Raw genomic sequence first — 19,542 nt, 5'->3', positions numbered from 1 at the left:
AATAGGGATTCAGCTTGTGTTGGATGGTTTTCAGAGTTTTATGCAATTCTGAACTCAGCCTTGAACCAGAAATTTACTTCTAAGACATAATAAAACTCGTTGTGCATCAAGTCCAACTTTTACTTGATATTTTCAACCCTAGCTTGTTCCAATATGTATGTCTTCACATTTCACTTTATAAATCATAATCAAATTGTGATAAAGCCTAATCCAAAACCATGCTGCTTCTGTAATTATTTCCTTAGTTCTCTTTTTCTCATGGAAAGATACTTACCAAACTTCCAGAGATACTTCCAAAATAATTTCGGTGACCTAAACAAAAACATTATAATAGTATTATTATTTGGCATTACACTAACTATCTTTCTTTGTAAATTACTTATTAACACACAAATATTCCATTTTATTTTACAGTATAATAAATCTAGAACTGTACAATAAAATGAATTATAAAAAATTAAAACAAATGAATAACTTGAAACCAGATAAACGAGGCAGGAAAAAATTAAAGTAAATAATAAGTAAATAAAGTGATTTAAAATCAATGGAGGTTACACAGAAAAATGCTGGGGCAGTTATGTCAATCCTCCCTGGCACTAGTGCTTGAGTAAAGGCTTTGAACTATATTGACTTTGGAGGGAACAATTGGTTTCTTCCTCAGTCACTTATTCTGGATGAAAAACAGGATGTTGTTTCTTAAGTTTGTTTGGTCAATCATTTTCAGCATCTTGCTATATTTGCTAGATTTCAATATGTGACACCCTGTCTAGTGCACTTATGGAAAATGAAGCCATCATTAACATATACTACTGAGAAATTTAAGAGTGCTAAAAGGGTAGGAAGGGAATTAATTGGAATACTTCCAAATGCAATCCTTGACAATCGTAGTGTGGTAACAGAAAAAGGAAGAGGGAAAGTCCATACAAACTTCACCCAGTCCTGGTAAGTCAGTTATCATAAAATTACCTGGATGACAATAAGCATTTGACACCAAATCACAATAATGCAAAATGTTAAGTATTCCTCTGGTGTTGTTCTCTAAAATCAGGGGTGTCATATTCATTTTCAGTAAGGGCCACATCAGCTGTATGGTTGCTTTCAAAGGGCTGTTTGTAATTGTAATTCTGTATGAATGTAACTGTGTTGTCTTGGGACTGAAAGCCTTACAGGCCCATAAAATGATGTGGTGGGCCACATTAGGCCCGTGGACCTTGCGTTTGACACATGAGCTTTAAATTAACAAATAGATTCTTAGTTGATCATAAAATTGTACTGCAAAGGTAAGCAACCATAACCAGATGTCTCAGACTGCAAATCCCAGGTGTCTTAGCTAATAAAGCTGAAGAATTATGGGAACTGAAACCCAAAAATATCCATCTGTACTATACTGACAATAATAGCACTGATATTTAAACAGCAGAATTTTTGAAACTTACTTTGCTAATGGTGAAAGAGACATCTTTCTTATCTCCGACTTTCAAAGATGATATGGGAAATGTTGCTGTTCCAATAGTCTCATCCATTACATAATTTGCATCCATAAGAGTGATCTACAAAAGACATCACTTTTGTTTTAGAAGGTCACTGTCAGAACCTGAAAGCTCACAATGAAGATCACTGAAAACAAGTCTTTTATTTTCTTTCTTGCCAGAATCCCAGAAAGTCAGTTCTAACTATCCTCTCTCTGCTCCTGGTATATACCTAGAAAATAATCCCCACCTCCACCCCCTCCAGTTGGCATTCTCACAGTCTACTCCTTCAATTCTCAAAACACTGCCAGATGCTCTTAAGTATGTAACATTCCCCAGTTACTTCCCGTCCTCCCCCTTCTCTCCAGCATGGCCTCTCTTCAGGTCAGTACAACCTGGACAGCCTCTTCACATGGCTGCATCGGGCTTCCTGACAGTCACACCTTTGCTACTAGTTCTTCTTTCAAGTGGTCCATTTTACATCTCACTTTTTAAAAATGACAGGGAAGGTTATGCCTCAGTCCCTGTGTACATTTCATTCAACATCTACACAGTTCACATCAAAACAGCATCACTATTGTTTTCCAAACATCATGCATACAATGGAATCTCTGCCCAATGCTGGAATAAAGGTATAAAAAATGAAGTTTTATAAGAAAATAAGCCGAATTAAATAGAACAAAATCCAAACAGTTTTGTACTGTAATATACATTGAACAGAACATGGAAAGGGGAAAGAAAATCATACAGTATATACACATAACCACACCGCAAGCACACACACACACACACAACATTTGGCGATTTGGGGCTTAGTTTACTTCCTGTAATTTATTCTAATTTAATTTAGTATTAATTTTACAATATGACTATTACTATCCTTTATGGTGCAGTGACTGCAAAGTAATAATTACAATATGTTTTTTTTTTCCCAATTATTACTCCGCTTACTGACAGCATATTGAACTCTGATGGGAGATTCCAAAACTGTCACTTCACACACTCAGAGGTCAATGTGCCTGGAGCAACCTCCCATAAGGAAGTCTGTAAATTAGCCAGGTCAACTAAAGGTATGTATATATATATGTGTGTGTGTGTGTGTGTATGGAAAACTGACTAGTCACTAAACACATAAAATTGAATGCTTTCTGAGGACTTTATGAACCTTCTATTAAAAAGCAAAGCCAAGAACATCTCATATAATAAAAGCAGGCTTCCGATGCTTGTTTTGGAAACTTTCCAACTTCTCAGCTTTTTTCATGTCAGAAGCAACTTGAGAAACTACAAGTTGCTTCTGGTGTGAGAGATTTGCCCGTCTGCATGGACATTGCCCAGGGCATGCCCTGATGTTTTACCATCCTGTGGGAGGCTTCTCTCATGTCCCCACATGGGAAGCTGGAGCTGACAGATGGGAGCTCACCCCACTCCCCGGATTCGAACCGCTGACCTTTCAGTCAGCAATCCTGCAGACACAAGGGTTTAATCCATTGTACCACTGCGGGCTCCAACTTATAGCGGGAAATTAATTCATCTAACCACAGTTTCACAGCAAGTGAATGATTCATTCCATGGAAATGGCTTGCTAGCCCCCAGAAAAGAAAATGAATTAGGTAAAATGCTATTCTAGTTTCTTCCAAATCTTGAAGAATAGGGAGAAATTACAATATGAGTACTATCAAATTCATGGGGCCATCACAAATAGATAGACAACATGGGAAGCACATGCACACATACACTAAAGTATAAAGCAAAAACTGGCCAAAAACAGAAATAAAGATAATGTATGTATATTTTATCCAGAATTATATTTTCTTCTTGTGTTTTCAAATGGAACAACTTCTTATGTATTAACTTGTGTTATATGTACAGTCTGCTTTGTTTATTTGCTAAAAGCAAAGAAATGGAAGAAATGATCATGTGTCTCAATGACCCTGGTCCCTGAACATTTTTCATCAGAGCAGCTTTTATGTACTGGAAATTAATAAGAATGTTTGGGCTATTATAAAGTTTAGTTTCTTTTCTCCAAACAAACCCTGTTTGCTTCCTAAATCCATATTTCTGGTCTCATGCTCTAACAAACCCTATTGTGAGAACTTGGAACATTAAAGAAAATATATTCATTTGCTCTTATTATTATTTCATAGAGCAACCAGGAGCATCTTTCAAAGTAGCCATATTCCCCAGGCAGGATACTCATGACTTTAACAGGGTATGGATGATGCGCTAAGTTTTCCATTGTGATACACCAATGGTTCCGTGGCAGTTAAGGCTGGAGTAGGAGTGAAGCAGTTGGCTTCATCAGTTGGGCAGTAAGGAAGACCACAAAGGGGCAGGCAAAGGGGGGTTATTTTTCTTAGTTTTGTCTTGTTGATTCTACTTTCCTTTGAGGAAAGGAGAGAGGGGCCTTTTCCCCTGGGATTTTCAGCCTCAGGAGCCCAAATGCATTTGTTAGTTTGGGTCTTTGCACTTCCAAGAATGAAGGGTTTTTGTTTCACTTCAGGAAGAACAGTGTTGAGTACATGGAAGAAAACAGGTCTAAACACATAAAGGATGAGGAAGGTAAAGCTGAGGTTTGGGGGGGATTTTGAATTGCTGGTGGAAGAGGCGGACTCCAGAAGGAAAAAAAACAAAAGGGCTTCTATATATCACTGTTTCTGAGCTCCTGCCCTATTCGGGTTGGTCAGTTTGTTCCTAATGATGAAGGGTAAGTTTAATGGAAATATATCTTATGTGTTTGGCATGATAGTTGGAGGATCCAGTGTTTGATTCGTGCCTTTAAAAAGGCTGTTGCTCCAAATGCCTCTCAGGGTCATAATGTGAAGATATCAAGTGGATCCTTAAGATAAGTAATTTTTTTGGAAAAGAGGTAGAAATACAAAGAAGCCTCATCCTAGCAATACACAATGAAGAACATGTATAAAGAAAGAGAACAGATAGGGAACAGTATTGAAAAGAGAAATTTGGAGGGAGGGAAGAAATAATGTTATGAGTATTAATGGTAAAGCTGTACCACCATCAAGAGCAGCACTAAAACATCCTGAAAAGATTGGAGTTATCTTTTTTTGCCACATATTTTCTTACTTATGAAAATATTTTCACCATTAATGTTATTGCTCTTTTCTTTTTATAATTATATATGTGAATATATGTATTTCTGGCTAGGTCCTTTTTAGCAGTCCTGTTGTGCAGAGGTGCATTTATATTGATACGTGAGTACATTGACCTGTAATTATCTGCACACACATTCCTTTAATATACATCAGCCACAAAATAAAATTAAAAATTCAGCTGTAGCTGATCTCTTGGAAGAAATGATCATGCGACTCAGTGTCCCTGGTCCTTCCCACTCCTGAATTTGGGCCAATGTGGACCCTTGGCCAGAATGCATGGTAAAAGGCTATTGTTTTTGAAAGTGGTTCAAGGGCCAAAGAGCTTGTTGGAATGTGAACATTTTTCATCAGGCCACTTTTTATGTACTGTAAATTAATAATAATATTTGGGCTATTATAAAGTTTAGTTTCCTTTCTCGAAACAAACCCTGTTTGCTCCTTAAATCCAGATTCTGTTCTCACACTCTAACATATCCTATTGTGAGAAGCTCGGGACATTAAAGAAAATATATTCATTTGCTCTTATTGTTTCATAGAGCAACCAGGAGCATCTTTCAAAGTAGCCCTATTCCCTAAGCAGGATACTCATGACTTTAACAGGGTATGGATGATGCGCTAAGTTTTCCATTGTGGTGCACCAATGGTTCCGTGGCAGTTAAGGCTGGAGTAAGGGTGAAGCAGTTGGCTTCGTCAGTTGGGCAGTAAGGAAAACCACAAAGGGGCAGGCAAAGGGGAGTTATTTTTCTTAGTTTTATCTTGTTGATTCTACTTTGCTTTGAGGAAAGGAGAGAGGGGCCTTTTCCCCTGGAATTTTCTGCCTCAGGAGCCCAAATGCATTTGCTAGTTTGGGTCTCTGCACTTCCAAGAATGAAGGGTTTTTGTTTCACTTCAGGAAGAAGAGTGTTGAGTACATGGAAGAAAACAGGTCTAAACACAAAAAGGATGAGGAAGGTAAAGTTGGGGCTTTGTGTGTGTGGGGGGGGGGGGGGGGTTGAATTCCTGGTGGAAGAGGCGGACTCCAGAAGGAAAAAACAAAGGGTCTTCTGCTCAGTGGATATATATCACTGTTTCTGAGCTCCTGCCCTATTCGGATTGGTCAGTTTGGTCCTAATGATGAAGGGTAAGTTTAATGGAAATATATCTTATGTGTTTGGTATGATAGTTGGAGGATCCAGTGTTTGACCCATGCCTAGAACAAGGCTATTTTTCCAAATGCCTCTCTAGGTCACAATGTGAAGATATCAAGTTAAGGGGGACGTGGGTTTAAAAAGAGAATTTTCAGAGATACTATAAGTTCCATATGTTCTGATTGACTACTATTTAACCTAATTTGCAAAAGGCCTTTGCGAGGCCTATGTTTGAGTGGAGCTTATGTTTGAGAAAACAATGCTGATGTTTGGGAAAAGAGTTGTTCCAGAAAGGAAGTTTCTTTTCAAGGATAACAGTACATCAGGACTAAACTGGTTAGCCAACACTCCCTATGATTCCCAGCAATTTTGAACCTATGCTTGCAACAGGAATAGATAAGCAGGGGGCTGTGATCAGGGTCAATGATATGAAAGCACCATTGTCTAAAGAGTCACGTGTTGTTACAACAAAGAAAACCAATGGAATTGCATGATAGTTAAGATGCTTGTGACGTAGCCGATATTAGACGAATGGGATAGATCTTTGTAAGCCAATAAGAATATGTTTTCTACTTTCTGTAAAAGTGATAAAAAGCCTTGCAGCCATTTTAAGGTTGTGACAAATCTTTTGATTACATTCCTGTATGCATTTTTGTCATTATTGCTATAAAAAGGTAAAGGTTTTCCCCTGACGTTAATTCCAGTCATGTCTGACTCTGGGGGTTGGTGCTCATCTCCATTTCTAAGCCGAAGAGCCGGCATTGCCCGTAGACACCTCCAAGGTCATGTGGTGGCATGACTGCATGGAGCACTGTTACCTTCCCGCCGGAGCGGTACCTATTGATCTACTCACATTGGCATGTTTTCGAACTGCTAGGTTGGCAGAAGCTGGATCTAACAGTGGGCACTCACGCCGCTCCCGGGGTTTGAACCTGGGACCTTTCGGTCTGCAAGTTCAGCAGCTCAGTGCTTTAACGCACTTCGCCACCGGGGCTATAGCCACACAATAAAACAGCTTTTTGCAGTTTGAAGATCCAACCTTCGTGATGTCTTTCCTCGCCCTCTCCACTGGAAGCGGGCTCCTGCTTTTGACTTCGGATTAAAAGGAGTACTTTTTGCATCTTTGCCCCTTCAGAGTGGAACCTTGAGATAAGTAAAAAATTTGGAAAAGAGGTAGAAATACAAAGGAGCCTCATCCTAGCAATACATAATGAAGAACATGAATAAAGAAAGAGAACAGATAGGGAATAGTATTGAAATCAGGAGCAGGGGAAGATATGTTATTAATGGTGAAGCTGTGCCACCATCAAGAAAGGCACTAAAAAACATCCTGGAAAGATTGGAGATATCTTTTTTTTCTTGCCACATCTTTTCTTGCTTATGAAAATACTAGCTGTGCCCGGCCACGCGTTGCTGTGGCGTTGTCTGGTGGTGTTGGTGAGAAATTGTTGAGGTAGTGGTGGTATTGAATGTCTGTTGTATGGTTGTCTTTATGTTTAGTATGCGCACTGAAGTGGATTATATGGCAGTGTGGAGTCAAGATAATCCAATTCAAATCAGATAATATAAGATTCTAAATGGGTTATATAGCTGTGTGGAAGGGCCTCTGTCAGGTCCCTGGCTGCAGAGCACCAATAACCTTACACAGAGGCCAGTCTCTATCTAATATCTTTATTAAAGAAATATATAAAATCAATAAAAACAAGTGAAGAATATAGTTCAGAAGCAGACCTTTCAGATGAGGTCAAATATAGTCCAGAAATGTATTGTCCAATATAAGATATTAGAGTTCAAAGTTTTAATCCACTTGACCGAAACACACACTTTGCCAAGCAATAGTGTGGGGAAATAACGGAGTCTTTAAAGTCCAATGAAGCTTGACAACAAGGCTGGAAATAAACTTGATTCTTGACTAGATCCGTGACTGGAGGCAAGACGAACATGAAGCATGAACAGAGTCCGTGGTAAAACCGTGAGACAAGGCAAGGCTTGAAGCTAGATCCGGAAAGCAAGGAACTGGGATTACGAAGTCCACACACGATCTCTCTCCTCAAGCTGATCAATTGACTCCGCAAAGAATCCCTCGCGCCAAACACCTATATTGGGTCTCGTTTTCCCACCAACAGAACTCTTTCCCTAGAGAACGAGAAGCGAAACCCAACTCTGTCCAGATGCATGACTCCTTAGAATTTCCCAAGGGAAGCAGACCTAATCAGCCATTTGTTTGGCAGCGATTCTCAGGCTTCTCCGATTAGCCTCCCTGACTCCCCTATCTTTAGAATAATTTTCCCTCCTGGAAAACGGGGGGGAGTTCTGCCCAAGGCCTGTTGGCTGAATTCTTGAGGGCAAACATCAACATCCTGCAGGTGAAGAGACTCCGGCTCTTGCTGAACCGGCGAAAACCCCATGTTTTCCTCTTCGTCTGCCACAATAGTACTAGGAACAGGACTACAAGGCCCATGAGTCATCACACTTGAGTCTACACTGCCATATAATTCAGTTAAAATCTGATAATCTGTGGAAGAGACCTAAGTGAGTCCTAACTGTGCCTGTCCCCTGGGCTGAGGAGGTTGCTAGGAGACCAAGTGGGCGGAGCTTAGCCTTCAAACTGGCAGCAATTGGATAAAAACAATTATTCCTCTCCCTCTAATTAGGACTTTATTTTTCTTTTCTTTTTGTTGTATCAACCTAGAGCCGTGGGTGATGGGTTGTGTTGTCAAATTTCGAGGTTGGGGGGCCTGTAGTTTTGTTGTTTTGTCCGCTGCCCTGATGCCATCACTCTTTTATATATATATAGATTTTCACGATTAATCTTATTGCTCTTTTCTTTTTACCATTATATATGTGGATATATGTATTTCTGGCTGGTTCCTCTTTAGCCATCCTGTTATGCAGAGGTGTATTTATATTGAAACGTGAGTATATCACGTGCAATTAGCTGTAGCTGATCTCTTGGAAGAAATGATTATGCGACTCACTGACCCTGGTACTTCCCATTCCTGAATTTGGTCAATGTGGACCCTTGGCCAGAATGCATAGTAAAGATGGTGACACTTTAGGTTATTGGCACTGTTCTGAGTTCAAATTGTTGTTTTATATACTAGTGGTTTTATTTTGTATTGTACTGTGTGCCATATGTAAGCCACCCCGAGTCCCTTTGGGGAGATGGAAGCGTGGTACAAAAATAAAATTATTATTATTATTATTATTATTATTATTATTATTATTATTCATTTGTCTTCCAGCCTTGGATTTTATCTAAATTAAAATGCAAATTAAAAGGTATATAGTTTGTAACAACATCAACAACACACACATCTACACACAATAAAACAGCCTTAAATATGGTTCCCAAATCAAAATGTTACCTCTAGAACATTTTCCTGGTTGGGATCCAAAATTATCTCAAAGGTCTCATTCCACTCAGGGTTTATATTATTATTGATATGCTTTGTTCTCTTTCTGCTGTCTGGGGCTGTTGGGATGAACAGTTCCACATAGGGGTCTGGAGTGTCAACTAAAATAAAATGACAACATGCATGTCTCAAAAACAACTTCTCCAGTAGCTTATCTGGTAAATCACAACATCCACTGAAATAATGTGAAATTTTCTAAGCGGTTTGCTACTCACTAACAAACTTCATTCATTTAAATAAGTTCACTCTACCTAGAAGACTGTATAAATTAACTACCTTGCTCTGGCATTGAAAGCCTTGTGGGCGATATAAATTTATTTATTTATTTATATCATTTCTACCCTGCCCTTCTCACCCGAGGGGACTCAGGGCAGCTTACAAAAATGGCAATTAATGCCAATACACCGATATACAATAAAATAACATTAAAACAGTTAAAACATTTAAATAGTATCATAATATACAATAAATAAATTCACATGGCGTGTTGGAGTCAGCCTGCAGGTCTTTCATTTGCCATGGGTACTCTATCAGAACTCTCTCCTAATTTAGTTGCATAAAAGTAAACCAACAAAATAAGTACTGTAAATTACAGTTCCCACTAGTTCTTAACAGAGAGGTGAAATGCCTCCCACCTGATTCCACAATTTGTAGAGAACAGTTTTCTAGCCAACAATATTCACAGATACAGCACATGTGTGTCAATTAGGGAGGGGATTTTTCACTGATGTTCTTAAAGGAAAAAAGAGAGGTAATTTTACCAACTACCTTATGACAAAGTCTTACAGAACTATTGTTTTTCAAAGACTATTAGAAATTTTGGGTTTGGACATGGGGTTTATTGTGCAGGAAACAACACTTTCTGCACAGAAAATAATATTTGTGCACAGAAAACGTCAACTACAGTATTTTCTGCACAAAAAACGTGAATTTTCAACATAAGCTCCAAATTGCAAAAATTCTCATAACTCCAAGAGTTTCCTCATCATATCACTGAAGAGCACATACTTTAAACTATTTGAAATAATGTTTTAAAATATTATTTCTGTTCCCAATGCAGATACATAAATCAACCAAAAAGGAGAATGCAACTCAGATGAAAAGATGTATAAGGCAGGACCAAATATCTCTGCATCATATCTGAATGTGAAGGAGAATATTGTGCATGGAGTAAACAGGTTCTTAATTTACATTAACAACTGGCACTGACATGCCACAAACATTGTTACATCATAAGAATGGCTGCTTTTCTACTTGATTTCAACAAAGAAAGAGTTGATTGCAAATTAAATTGCTTTAATTGGAAATAGGCTTATAACAATGAAGATAATAAAAGGATGAATTAAGTCCTGCTGTAACTTTGTGAGGTATAGAGAAGAAATTTATGAAACTGGTATTTCTTTGGGTTTGGGTGAAAGTTTCCATTGATATAAATGGGGGATTTCCTCCCAAGAGAAGCACTTGCTTCAGACAAGATTTTTTTCGTGATGGCCATGGTAGTGAGATTAACACACACACTATATCTTTGATAGTTGAAATTAACTTTTATGTAAATAACAATGTTTATAGTGTAAAGTTTATTTAAACTATTGGGTTCTATATTTCAGCTGAAAATCTTTGTTACCAACATATATATGTGTGTGTGTGCGTGTGTGTGTGTGTATCAGTACCCGGTCTATCCCACCATTGTTGCCATATTAGTTGCTGGGAGTAGCCTTGATTTGGTGAAAATTGGGACATTGGGGACTGTGTTTTCTGTAAAAGAAAGCTTCGGATGAGCAGATTCCACCCATGATATATTGTATTTTGTATATTCTATTTTGTTTGTCCTGTGTTAATGTGGCATTGAATTCTTGCCAAATTGGAAGCCACTCTGAATCCCCTTTGGGGTTGAGATAGAGCAGGGTAAAAATACAGTAAATAATTAAAATAAAATGATCTAGGCAATTGTGTGTATAATATACTGAACTTAGCATAACCAGCTCTTGACCCTGAGGATCAACCAGTTCATGCTGCCCCTTCAGCAAGCATGTCTTTTAAGTGATTTAATACTTGACATTTTCCTTGTGGTGAAATACTTATCTGAAATCTTTGCCAGGAGCATATTATGAGAGGAAATTTAGATTGCTTCATTCTGTGTCTGAACCCGGCTTTTTAAAATATATATATGGGAGAAGTTAAGAGGGAGAAAACACGGCTTCCTCAGTATTACAATCAAACAGTAAGTGTCAGAGGAATTTCAAATCTTCCATATCTAAAATGTTTGTAATTGGCTCTAATACAACTGAATAAGAATGGGTATGCAAATGAAAGAGTTATGGAGTGATTTACTAGACTAATACATAACAATTTCAATGTCCTCCTACTGTATTGCTATTGAAAAGCCAAATAATTATTTCAATCTATTTTACTGTGTGGTTTGCACTAATGACTTATCTGTGTATTTTCTTAGCAGGTATCTTCTATGTTTCAAGAGGATGAGACTGTAAATCCTATTCAGTGTACTATTTTAATTCTAGTTGCTGAAAGCAGCGAACATGCTCATTTACCTTTACTGCACTTAAATGCAGTAAAAACAGAAAACTGTCATTAAAAAACCCCAGTTAAAATGCTATTAAAAGCACCTGCATTTTTTCAGTGGATAATTGTATTTTAAAAGCTGGGAGGGATAAGATTAGGGTTAAGTTTCCATTAATATTATGCCCTTTCACATGAAAAAAAATTGCAACACGCAACAAAACGAACCCCCGACAAATGGAGCACAAAGCTTAAGCCATACTCACGCATATCTCCAAAGGCTCCCTTGGTGACATTCTTGGCTCGTTTCACTGTCACAGTAAATTTGTGAGAATATTGGTGTTCCACCTGAATGGTAAAACAGCAATTGATTTAGGAAGGAAATAAATTACAGCCAATGAAATAAATGAAACCAATACTGTTTTCATTCATGTAAGGTTTTTACACCCTCTAGCCAAAATAATTGAATCACTCACTGGAAGACACAGCATCTCGAATTAGAAAATGAGCTGCCTTCAGCTTAAATTCAGCTGCATTGAACATAACCGTCTGCAACCACTCCTACAAAAATGTTGTCCTCTGCCTCATACACACACTTTTATGCTTTTAATTTTAGCTTCACCAAATCCTCACTCCTCCCCTTCAACCACAGGTACAGTTCAAACAATTCATTAGTCACCAAGAGTGTAGTCGTCTCTTGGCTAGAGAAGACAAAAGTTGTTCTACAAGAGCTTTTACTTTGTTCTGTGCTTGCCATACTGCCCTTAATATTGTATTTGATATACAATTTAATATATATTGCCTGATAGACAGCATGTTTGCATATTTATAAACCTTCATTTTCTCTTTCTATACTGACTTATCTGCCAAGAATTGTTTGATTTTTGTTGAGCTTTTCTTCCAAGACTGTGATGCAAGACAACTTTGATGGTGAGATTCCTAATACATTCTAATAAAATGCTGCAGAGAATTCTGGACATATTTTCGACTGAAACAGTAGAAGGTATACCAATTCAAAAACGAAAACTTTTCCAGTCTTACACATTTACATATACAGTCTTTTATTGGAATAGTGGGATGGAGTAGGATAACTCTGGTACATATGCTGTAAATATAGGAGTTATTTTGGGTATCTGGCTCTTACCACATTATCACACCAGGGATTTAAAGTGAGCAGCTCCATATTTCTCCTGCCTGCAGAATTCTGGGAAATGTAGTTTGGGAAAGTGAGGACCTGTAGCTGAGAATTCAAAAGACCCCACCCTAAACTACATTTCCCAGAATTCTGCAGGTGACAGAATTTAAAGCCCTGGTGTAATAACGTGGTTAGGCTATTTGGGACTATAAAAGTAAGCACTAGCTCTGAACTGTGTTTGGAGATGAACCAGAAGTAAGGTATTTTCTTTCCATGGTAGTACCACCAATCAAAACCACTCAATAGCCTGGAAAAATTTGGAGGTGGAGGTGAGGAGTATATGGTTTGTTTTGTTAAAAATATGGAAGTTTTTTAGTACTTTTCAAAGGTAGCTGCTTGTACACAGAATAAATTATTCTGGTTAGGTGTGGCTAGTGGTATAAAACAAAAGCCAAACTTCTGTCTTTGAGATTCTCTGAGATCTGTGTTTGGATTACAAAAAAAGTGAAAAATGCAAAACTCAAAGTAGTCCTATGCTTCCAGGAGAAACAATTTGCCTCCCCCTTTTAAACCAGAAAAAGGGTGGCCTATGGGGCCTTTCTCTCATCTGAAGGCCAACACGGCAACAAGTGTTACTGCCCTTTCTCCCATATGACAGGGACAGGGCATCCATGTGCCTTGTCCTGTTGTCCTCGTCTGATGGGGGAAAGAGGGAGGCCGTGTGGGGCACCACAAGATGAGACACCCCGCATGCCTGCCATTTCTAGCAAAATGGCATCCCCCCCCCCCCCGATGTGTGAAGAAGAGGTACAGAGAAAGCACTGTAGATTGTACCTTTGTAGCTCATCTACATCAGCATTGTACCTTGGTAAATTATCTACATCAGGAAATATGTTCCTGTTCTTCTGCACTATGATTTAGTGTCACTTCAAGTCACATCAGGCATGGCATGCAACTCTTGGGAAGTGTGTAATGGGGAACAATAGTCGTCACATCCTTGGTATCCTCTGGGGCTGCTTCACCGGGATAGAGCATGCTTGCACAGTTTTCCCATGACACTTAACTTTCCTGTCGTAAAAATTCCCAAACGTGGTGCAAATGGATTCCTTTTCAGTGCCTTGGCAACCGGCCTATGTAGTTCCTTGAGGCTTTGTTTAACCTTCATGCAATTGAATATATGCATGAATCCATTTATGTGTTTTAAAAGCAAATTTTTTATCCTTGTATTGTTGTTTTAATTGATATATTTTATTACTGTTTTATCTTTTTTATATTGTGATTTGTATTATGTCGCTTATATTTTGTCCTTATGTTGTTTGGGCCTCTGCCCCATGTAAGCCGCCCCGAGTCCCTGCGGGGAGATAGTGGGGGGTATAAATAAAGTTTATTTATTTATTTATTTCCAATATTTCTATCCCGCCCTTCTCACCCGAAGGGACTCAGGGCGGCGTACAATTGGCAACAATTCGATGCCGACACATCATTAAAAACAAACCGCATATAAAATCTATTACAGACAGTTAAATACAATATAAAACATATGGTTAAAATTATAATATGGTTATTATTATTATCCACTGTGAGAGGGCGTCCAAAGATCTGAAATTCAGTGCCACCAATATGCTGATGCTACCTAGTTCTTTTTCTCCTTTCCACTTAATTCCAATGAAGCTCCTTCAATTCTAAATGTATTTCTGACATCATGAATGGATTGGCAAACAAATTCTGTGCCTATGTGGGAATACTAGACAGGAGCTCATGTATTATGCCTGGGATTGGTACCAGGGCACTATCATGACTGCTATTTTTTAAAATCTGAAATGAACGATGTCTTGGACTTTGCAGTTGAAACGTGCCATAAAATTATGCAAGAGGACCTAGTAATGTCTTGAGAAGGGTTCTCTCACTGCTTCCAATACAATTCTATGATTCCAATATGATTTTGGGCTTCCAGTACGATTCTACTAGACTTCTGGGTAACATCTAGTAGAATTTCTAGTGGAGAGTGACCAAACAGAATTACATAGAGAAACAGTTCATAGCTCTTCACATAAACCTTAAATCATTTTTAACAAGCTCGCTTAATACGCATGTCAATTGTACTTATTGGCAAGCTCGCCAGAAGTAGTCCTGTTATTCTTTTATCCAGTCAACTAGAAGATGGCTTAAACAGAGAGAATACACTGAAGACCAAACAAACTGGTTAGACAAGATGTTGGTTGGAAATTCCTGCTGTTACAACCCAGATAAGGTTATTGCTGATGGCGTTTTCCTTTCTGCAGCACTTCATATGCTCTACTAGGCTGGACTTAAATGGTACACTGATTGGCTTAACCTGATTTCATTACTCTTCTCAGAATATTAGTGTACAGTATAAATTCTTTATCCATGGGGGGGATACCTCCCATGACTTTGCACGAATATGTGAAACTGCTGTATTTTTGCCTTCAGAGCAAAAATAGAATTTTTGTAATCCCTTGTCCCTCAGTGACTTTGCTGCCCATGCAGAGGAGACTAGGTGAAAGAAAGACTTATATGTTGGGGCATAGGCTGTTTCTGTTAAGAACCCAAAAGCAGCCACATTGATGGGTGCCAAATCCAGGCTTCTCCATGTCTGCCCGCCAACAAAGCACTCCCTCTGTTCCTTTTAGTTGGGCAAAGGTAAGGCAGCTTCTCCCCAGTTCCCCTACTTTAGCCAAGTAAATGAAGGGCATCTTTTCTTCATCAATGAACCAGTTGATCTGGCATCTAGGCCTTCCCCAAGATTTGGCACCTGGGAAGTTGGTTGCTTTGGGGAGTTTGGTGCAGAGAGCCTAATACCCCACTGCCTTTGCTTTGTCCATGGAGGCTCCAGTGTCTAGATTCTGTGGGAGTTGCAGCCTGCCACAGGGAACAAGGCAAGCAAATGGGATGGAAGGATGCCTGTCACTATGGTTACTGAAGCCATGGAGACTGGTTAGCGGGGTTGCTATGAAGTATGTTTTACATAATTAAAACATACTTCATAATGTGGGCTTATAAAGTCTCCTTGAATGATCAGGGAGAATCAGAATATTTCCCTTCTTTCACCAACATGCCACAAATTACTGAGACAAATATGTCCATTTGTTGAAGCAAGGTGAGCAAAAGAAATATTGTTCTAGCTTCTAATCTTGCAACCAGCACTTGCTAACAAAGAGTCACCAAGCTGGTTTAGAAAGGTAAGCTGATTATGATCTTTCTAAGCCTACTGGTTTTCTATTACCAACTTCTATAGAGTCTATAGAATTTATAGAAGGAATGCTAAGTCATGACACTGAAACTGAACATATAATTACTGCGTCTCTGTTCTTCTTTCACTTCCTTGGGATTGGCAAGGAAATTTAAGTAGATATTTAAGAATGAAGAAACATTTGTTTCACCACCACCACCCTTCATAAAGTGCATGTGTTTCCTTTCAAAAGAATGAATCTAACAACATGCTTTAAAGTGACAAGCATGTCTCTGCAAAGTACTTGGCAATGTATGTGACCCTTCAAATACTTTGTTTACATTATGTGAATAATCCTTAAAACTATTTTCCACAGCCAGGCATGTTATTTTAATAGGAATAAATATAATGACATGCCAAAGCCTTCTGTAACTAACCAGTAAGAGGATGACTACTGAAGTAAGATGTTGTCTAGATTTTGGACTATATAAGGTGATGTTTCCAGGGCATCTCAACAGAGGTATTTCTATTAATCCAGCACAGCCTCATTTGGAAGATCATATCGGGCCTTTACAAAAATATTGAACATCATCTCTAATGCCCAATCTTCCTATTCTATAATGCCAAAAAGACCTCTTTGGCTAGTGGCACCACAGATGCCATCAACTGCCAACTTGGTGGAGAGCTATCACAACATGATTCAATTTGGACCATTCTGCTTCACAACGTGGAAAGTGTACACAAATAAGAAAATGTGCTCTCTGTTTATTTTGTCATGCAAAGCCGTCACATATGTCTTTGTGCTTTACACTCCTCACATAGTAGAAACCCTTGGTGAGATTCATAAGAAGGAAAAGATATAACACAGGCACAAACAAACTACACTTAGAATGTCAGCATGATCTACAAAAAATATTATCTGTTCCCCGATAACCAAGTCTGTTCCCAAATAACTTAAGTAAAATCAAACACTGACTAGCTAAGATCCTTTGGGTGACTTACATTTGTGTAAGTTTTATACATACATTACTGACATTTGGATGTTGTATAAAGAGGTATCAATTATTTTCTGAAACAACAGCGTTTGCCAAAAGTGTGCAATGCTGTATAGCACCAGGGCACAGCTCTGTTCCCAACCCAACAACTATTATTGTTGTTGGGGTTTTGTTTTTTGGAGGGATCTTGAGCGTTTTAACATGTCTTTTTCTTTCTAACAACTAACACCTTCCAAATATATGCAGACAGAACTTTCCATGATAATTAGGAGATTTCAACCTCATTTGATTATACCCTTATTGAAGACATATGTTCTGATGGTTTTTTTCCAAAACTGAAAGAAAATATTAATTTCAGCATATCAAGTGAAATAACAACTGACAATACAACTACTCTATGCCAGCAAAATTCCAGAGAGTCTCACTGAGTGAGACTGAATAAGCCATGTATTGTCCTTTTAAGCTGCACATCAACACTGCTCAGAAGATGAGAACATTCATCCCAACCCTATAGATAAATCTGATAACAAGATAGTTTGACCTGGACAAAGTTGCTGCTCCATGTTACCAAAATAATAGAAATGATCAAAGAGTTACCACATTTAAAGTCAAGAAAATGTACCTTTTGAACATCCTCAAAGAAGAACTGGAAAGAAAATTTTGAAAGAATGTTGTTTTACGTGACAGTGGCAGCTCAGATAGTATACGCTAGATATTGAAAAACCTCAAAGGTACCTCCCTTAGCAGAATTGGAACAATACATTACAGACTTGCTGATAATGGATAAAATAACTGTACACTTAAGAGGAGAACCTTTAGAGAACTTTGTTAATGAATGGCAACCAATGATCCAATATCTCAATATAAAATTAACTTTAAAATGTACATAGAGGAAGCTAATAGACTGAAGGCAAGGAGGAAACGGATATTAATTTGGAGTGTATAATATCTTTATATGTACTATTCAAATAGAAGACTATGACCCCTTATTGAAAAGAATTATCTGGGAAAAGATTATGAAAGACTAATAGATGAAAAATATTGTACTGTATGCAACAAACACTCAGAAATGTATGTATATTTGAATGAATTAAAAAAAATTAAATAAATAAAGTCAAGAAAAATGTTACAGTGAGAATTAAAAAGCTTTGTAAGAAAAAACAAACACATCATCATGGCCACAGTCTCTTGACTAACAACACCATGATCGTACCGTGTTTTCCCGAAAATAAGACAGTGTCTTATATCAATTTTTGCTCGCGAAAATGCGCTAGGTCTTATTTTCAGGGGATGTCTTATTTTTCCATGAAGAAGAATTCACATTTATTGTTGAACAAAAAAAGAACATTTATTATATACTGTACAGTAGTTGTCATCACAAACCAGCATAACCAGACAAACTGTGAATCCTATCAAGAATTTTTTGTTACTACCAATATTTCCATGTACAACAGTCTATGGTACATACATTTACCGATCCTGCATGTTCTGGTGTTCTGTTCAATGAGCATGCTTCCAAACAAAAACTTTGCTAGGTCTTACTTTCGGGGGAGGCCTTATATTTAGCAATTCAGCAAAACCTCTACTAGGTCTTATTTTCTGGAGATGTCTTATTTTAGGGGAAACGGTATTCTCTTGGCAATAAACATGGGACACTTAACAGAAATCAGTAATATCTTCCTTCCTATTCTTCAGAAGGAGCAATTGGCAACTACATGAAAGGTTCCATTATATTTATTTAGTTATTTATTTATTTTTCAAACTTATATGCCACCACTCCCCTAGAGCTCGGGGTGGCTTACAAGAACCGGCTAAAATCAACAATTTAAAAACATCTTAAAACATCTTTAAAACATCTTTAAAAACATCCTAAAAGCACCTTTTAAAACATCTAAAGAACTCAAAGGCCTGCCGAAACAGTTGTGTCTTACATGCCCTGCGGAAAGCCGACAAGTCCCGCAAGGCACGGACTTCAGGTGGTAAGGTGTTCCAGAGAGATGGCGCCACTGCTGAAAAGGCTCTGTGTCCAGTTGCTGTTAGACGCAAGGTCTTAAAACTGGGGACTTCCAACAGGTCTTGGTCCTCAGAATGGAGGGATCTCTGGGGTTTGTAGGGAGTGAGGCGGTCCCTCAGGTACATCGGCCCTAGACCATGTAAGGCCTTAAAGGTAAGTACCATCACTTTGAAAGTGATCCGGTGCTCAATTGGTAACCAGTGCAGCTGCCGTAAGATTGGTGTTATGTGGCATCTCATCGGGACTCCCGCAAGGAGCCGGGCAGCTGCATTTTGCACCAATTTGAGCTTCCGGATCACCGACACAGGAAGGCCAATGTAAAGGGCATTACAGTAGTCCAGTCTCGAGATGACCGTAGCCTGGATCACCGTAGCCAGGTTGTCCCTAGACAGATAGGGGGCTAGCCGTCTAGCCTGCCGAAGATGAAAAAAGGCGGTTTTGCTAACAGCGGAGACCTGGGCCTCCATCGTCAGTGAAGGGTCCAAGAGGACTCCCAGACTCTTTACTAGTGAAGACGGGCGTAGCGCTTCGCCATCCAAGATTGGCAACTGGATATCCCCACTGCCCGG

General features: G+C 38.6%; 1 protein-coding gene across 3 annotated transcripts in view; it reads right to left on the bottom strand.

Moving 5' to 3' along the window:
• pla2g4a (phospholipase A2 group IVA) overlaps positions 1 to 19,542 on the bottom strand; it is a 100,974-nt gene that overhangs the window by 44,145 nt on the left and 37,287 nt on the right. Inside the window, exons 1-5 of one of the 3 annotated variants that reach the window (XM_008114699.3) lie at positions 12,116 to 12,249; positions 11,906 to 11,987; positions 9,075 to 9,223; positions 1,437 to 1,550; positions 275 to 312 (exon numbers count right to left, since the gene is read on the bottom strand). In XM_008114699.3, coding sequence (XP_008112906.1) covers positions 275 to 312; positions 1,437 to 1,550; positions 9,075 to 9,223; positions 11,906 to 11,987; positions 12,116 to 12,130 — 398 coding nt within the window. In that variant the 5' untranslated portion in view covers positions 12,131 to 12,249. Of the gene's footprint in view, positions 1 to 274; positions 313 to 1,436; positions 1,551 to 3,501; positions 3,624 to 9,074; positions 9,224 to 11,905; positions 11,988 to 12,115; positions 12,250 to 19,542 lie in introns of those variants that run through there. The other 2 variants (XM_003223419.4, XM_062980746.1) reach the window with 2 other exon arrangements.

This window comes from Anolis carolinensis, chromosome 4 (assembly GCF_035594765.1).
Source record: "Anolis carolinensis isolate JA03-04 chromosome 4, rAnoCar3.1.pri, whole genome shotgun sequence".
Classification (NCBI taxonomy): Eukaryota; Metazoa; Chordata; class Lepidosauria; order Squamata; family Dactyloidae; genus Anolis; species Anolis carolinensis.
The sequence above is the reverse complement of the archived record's forward strand: the minus strand, read 5'-3'. Positions and strand labels throughout refer to the sequence as shown.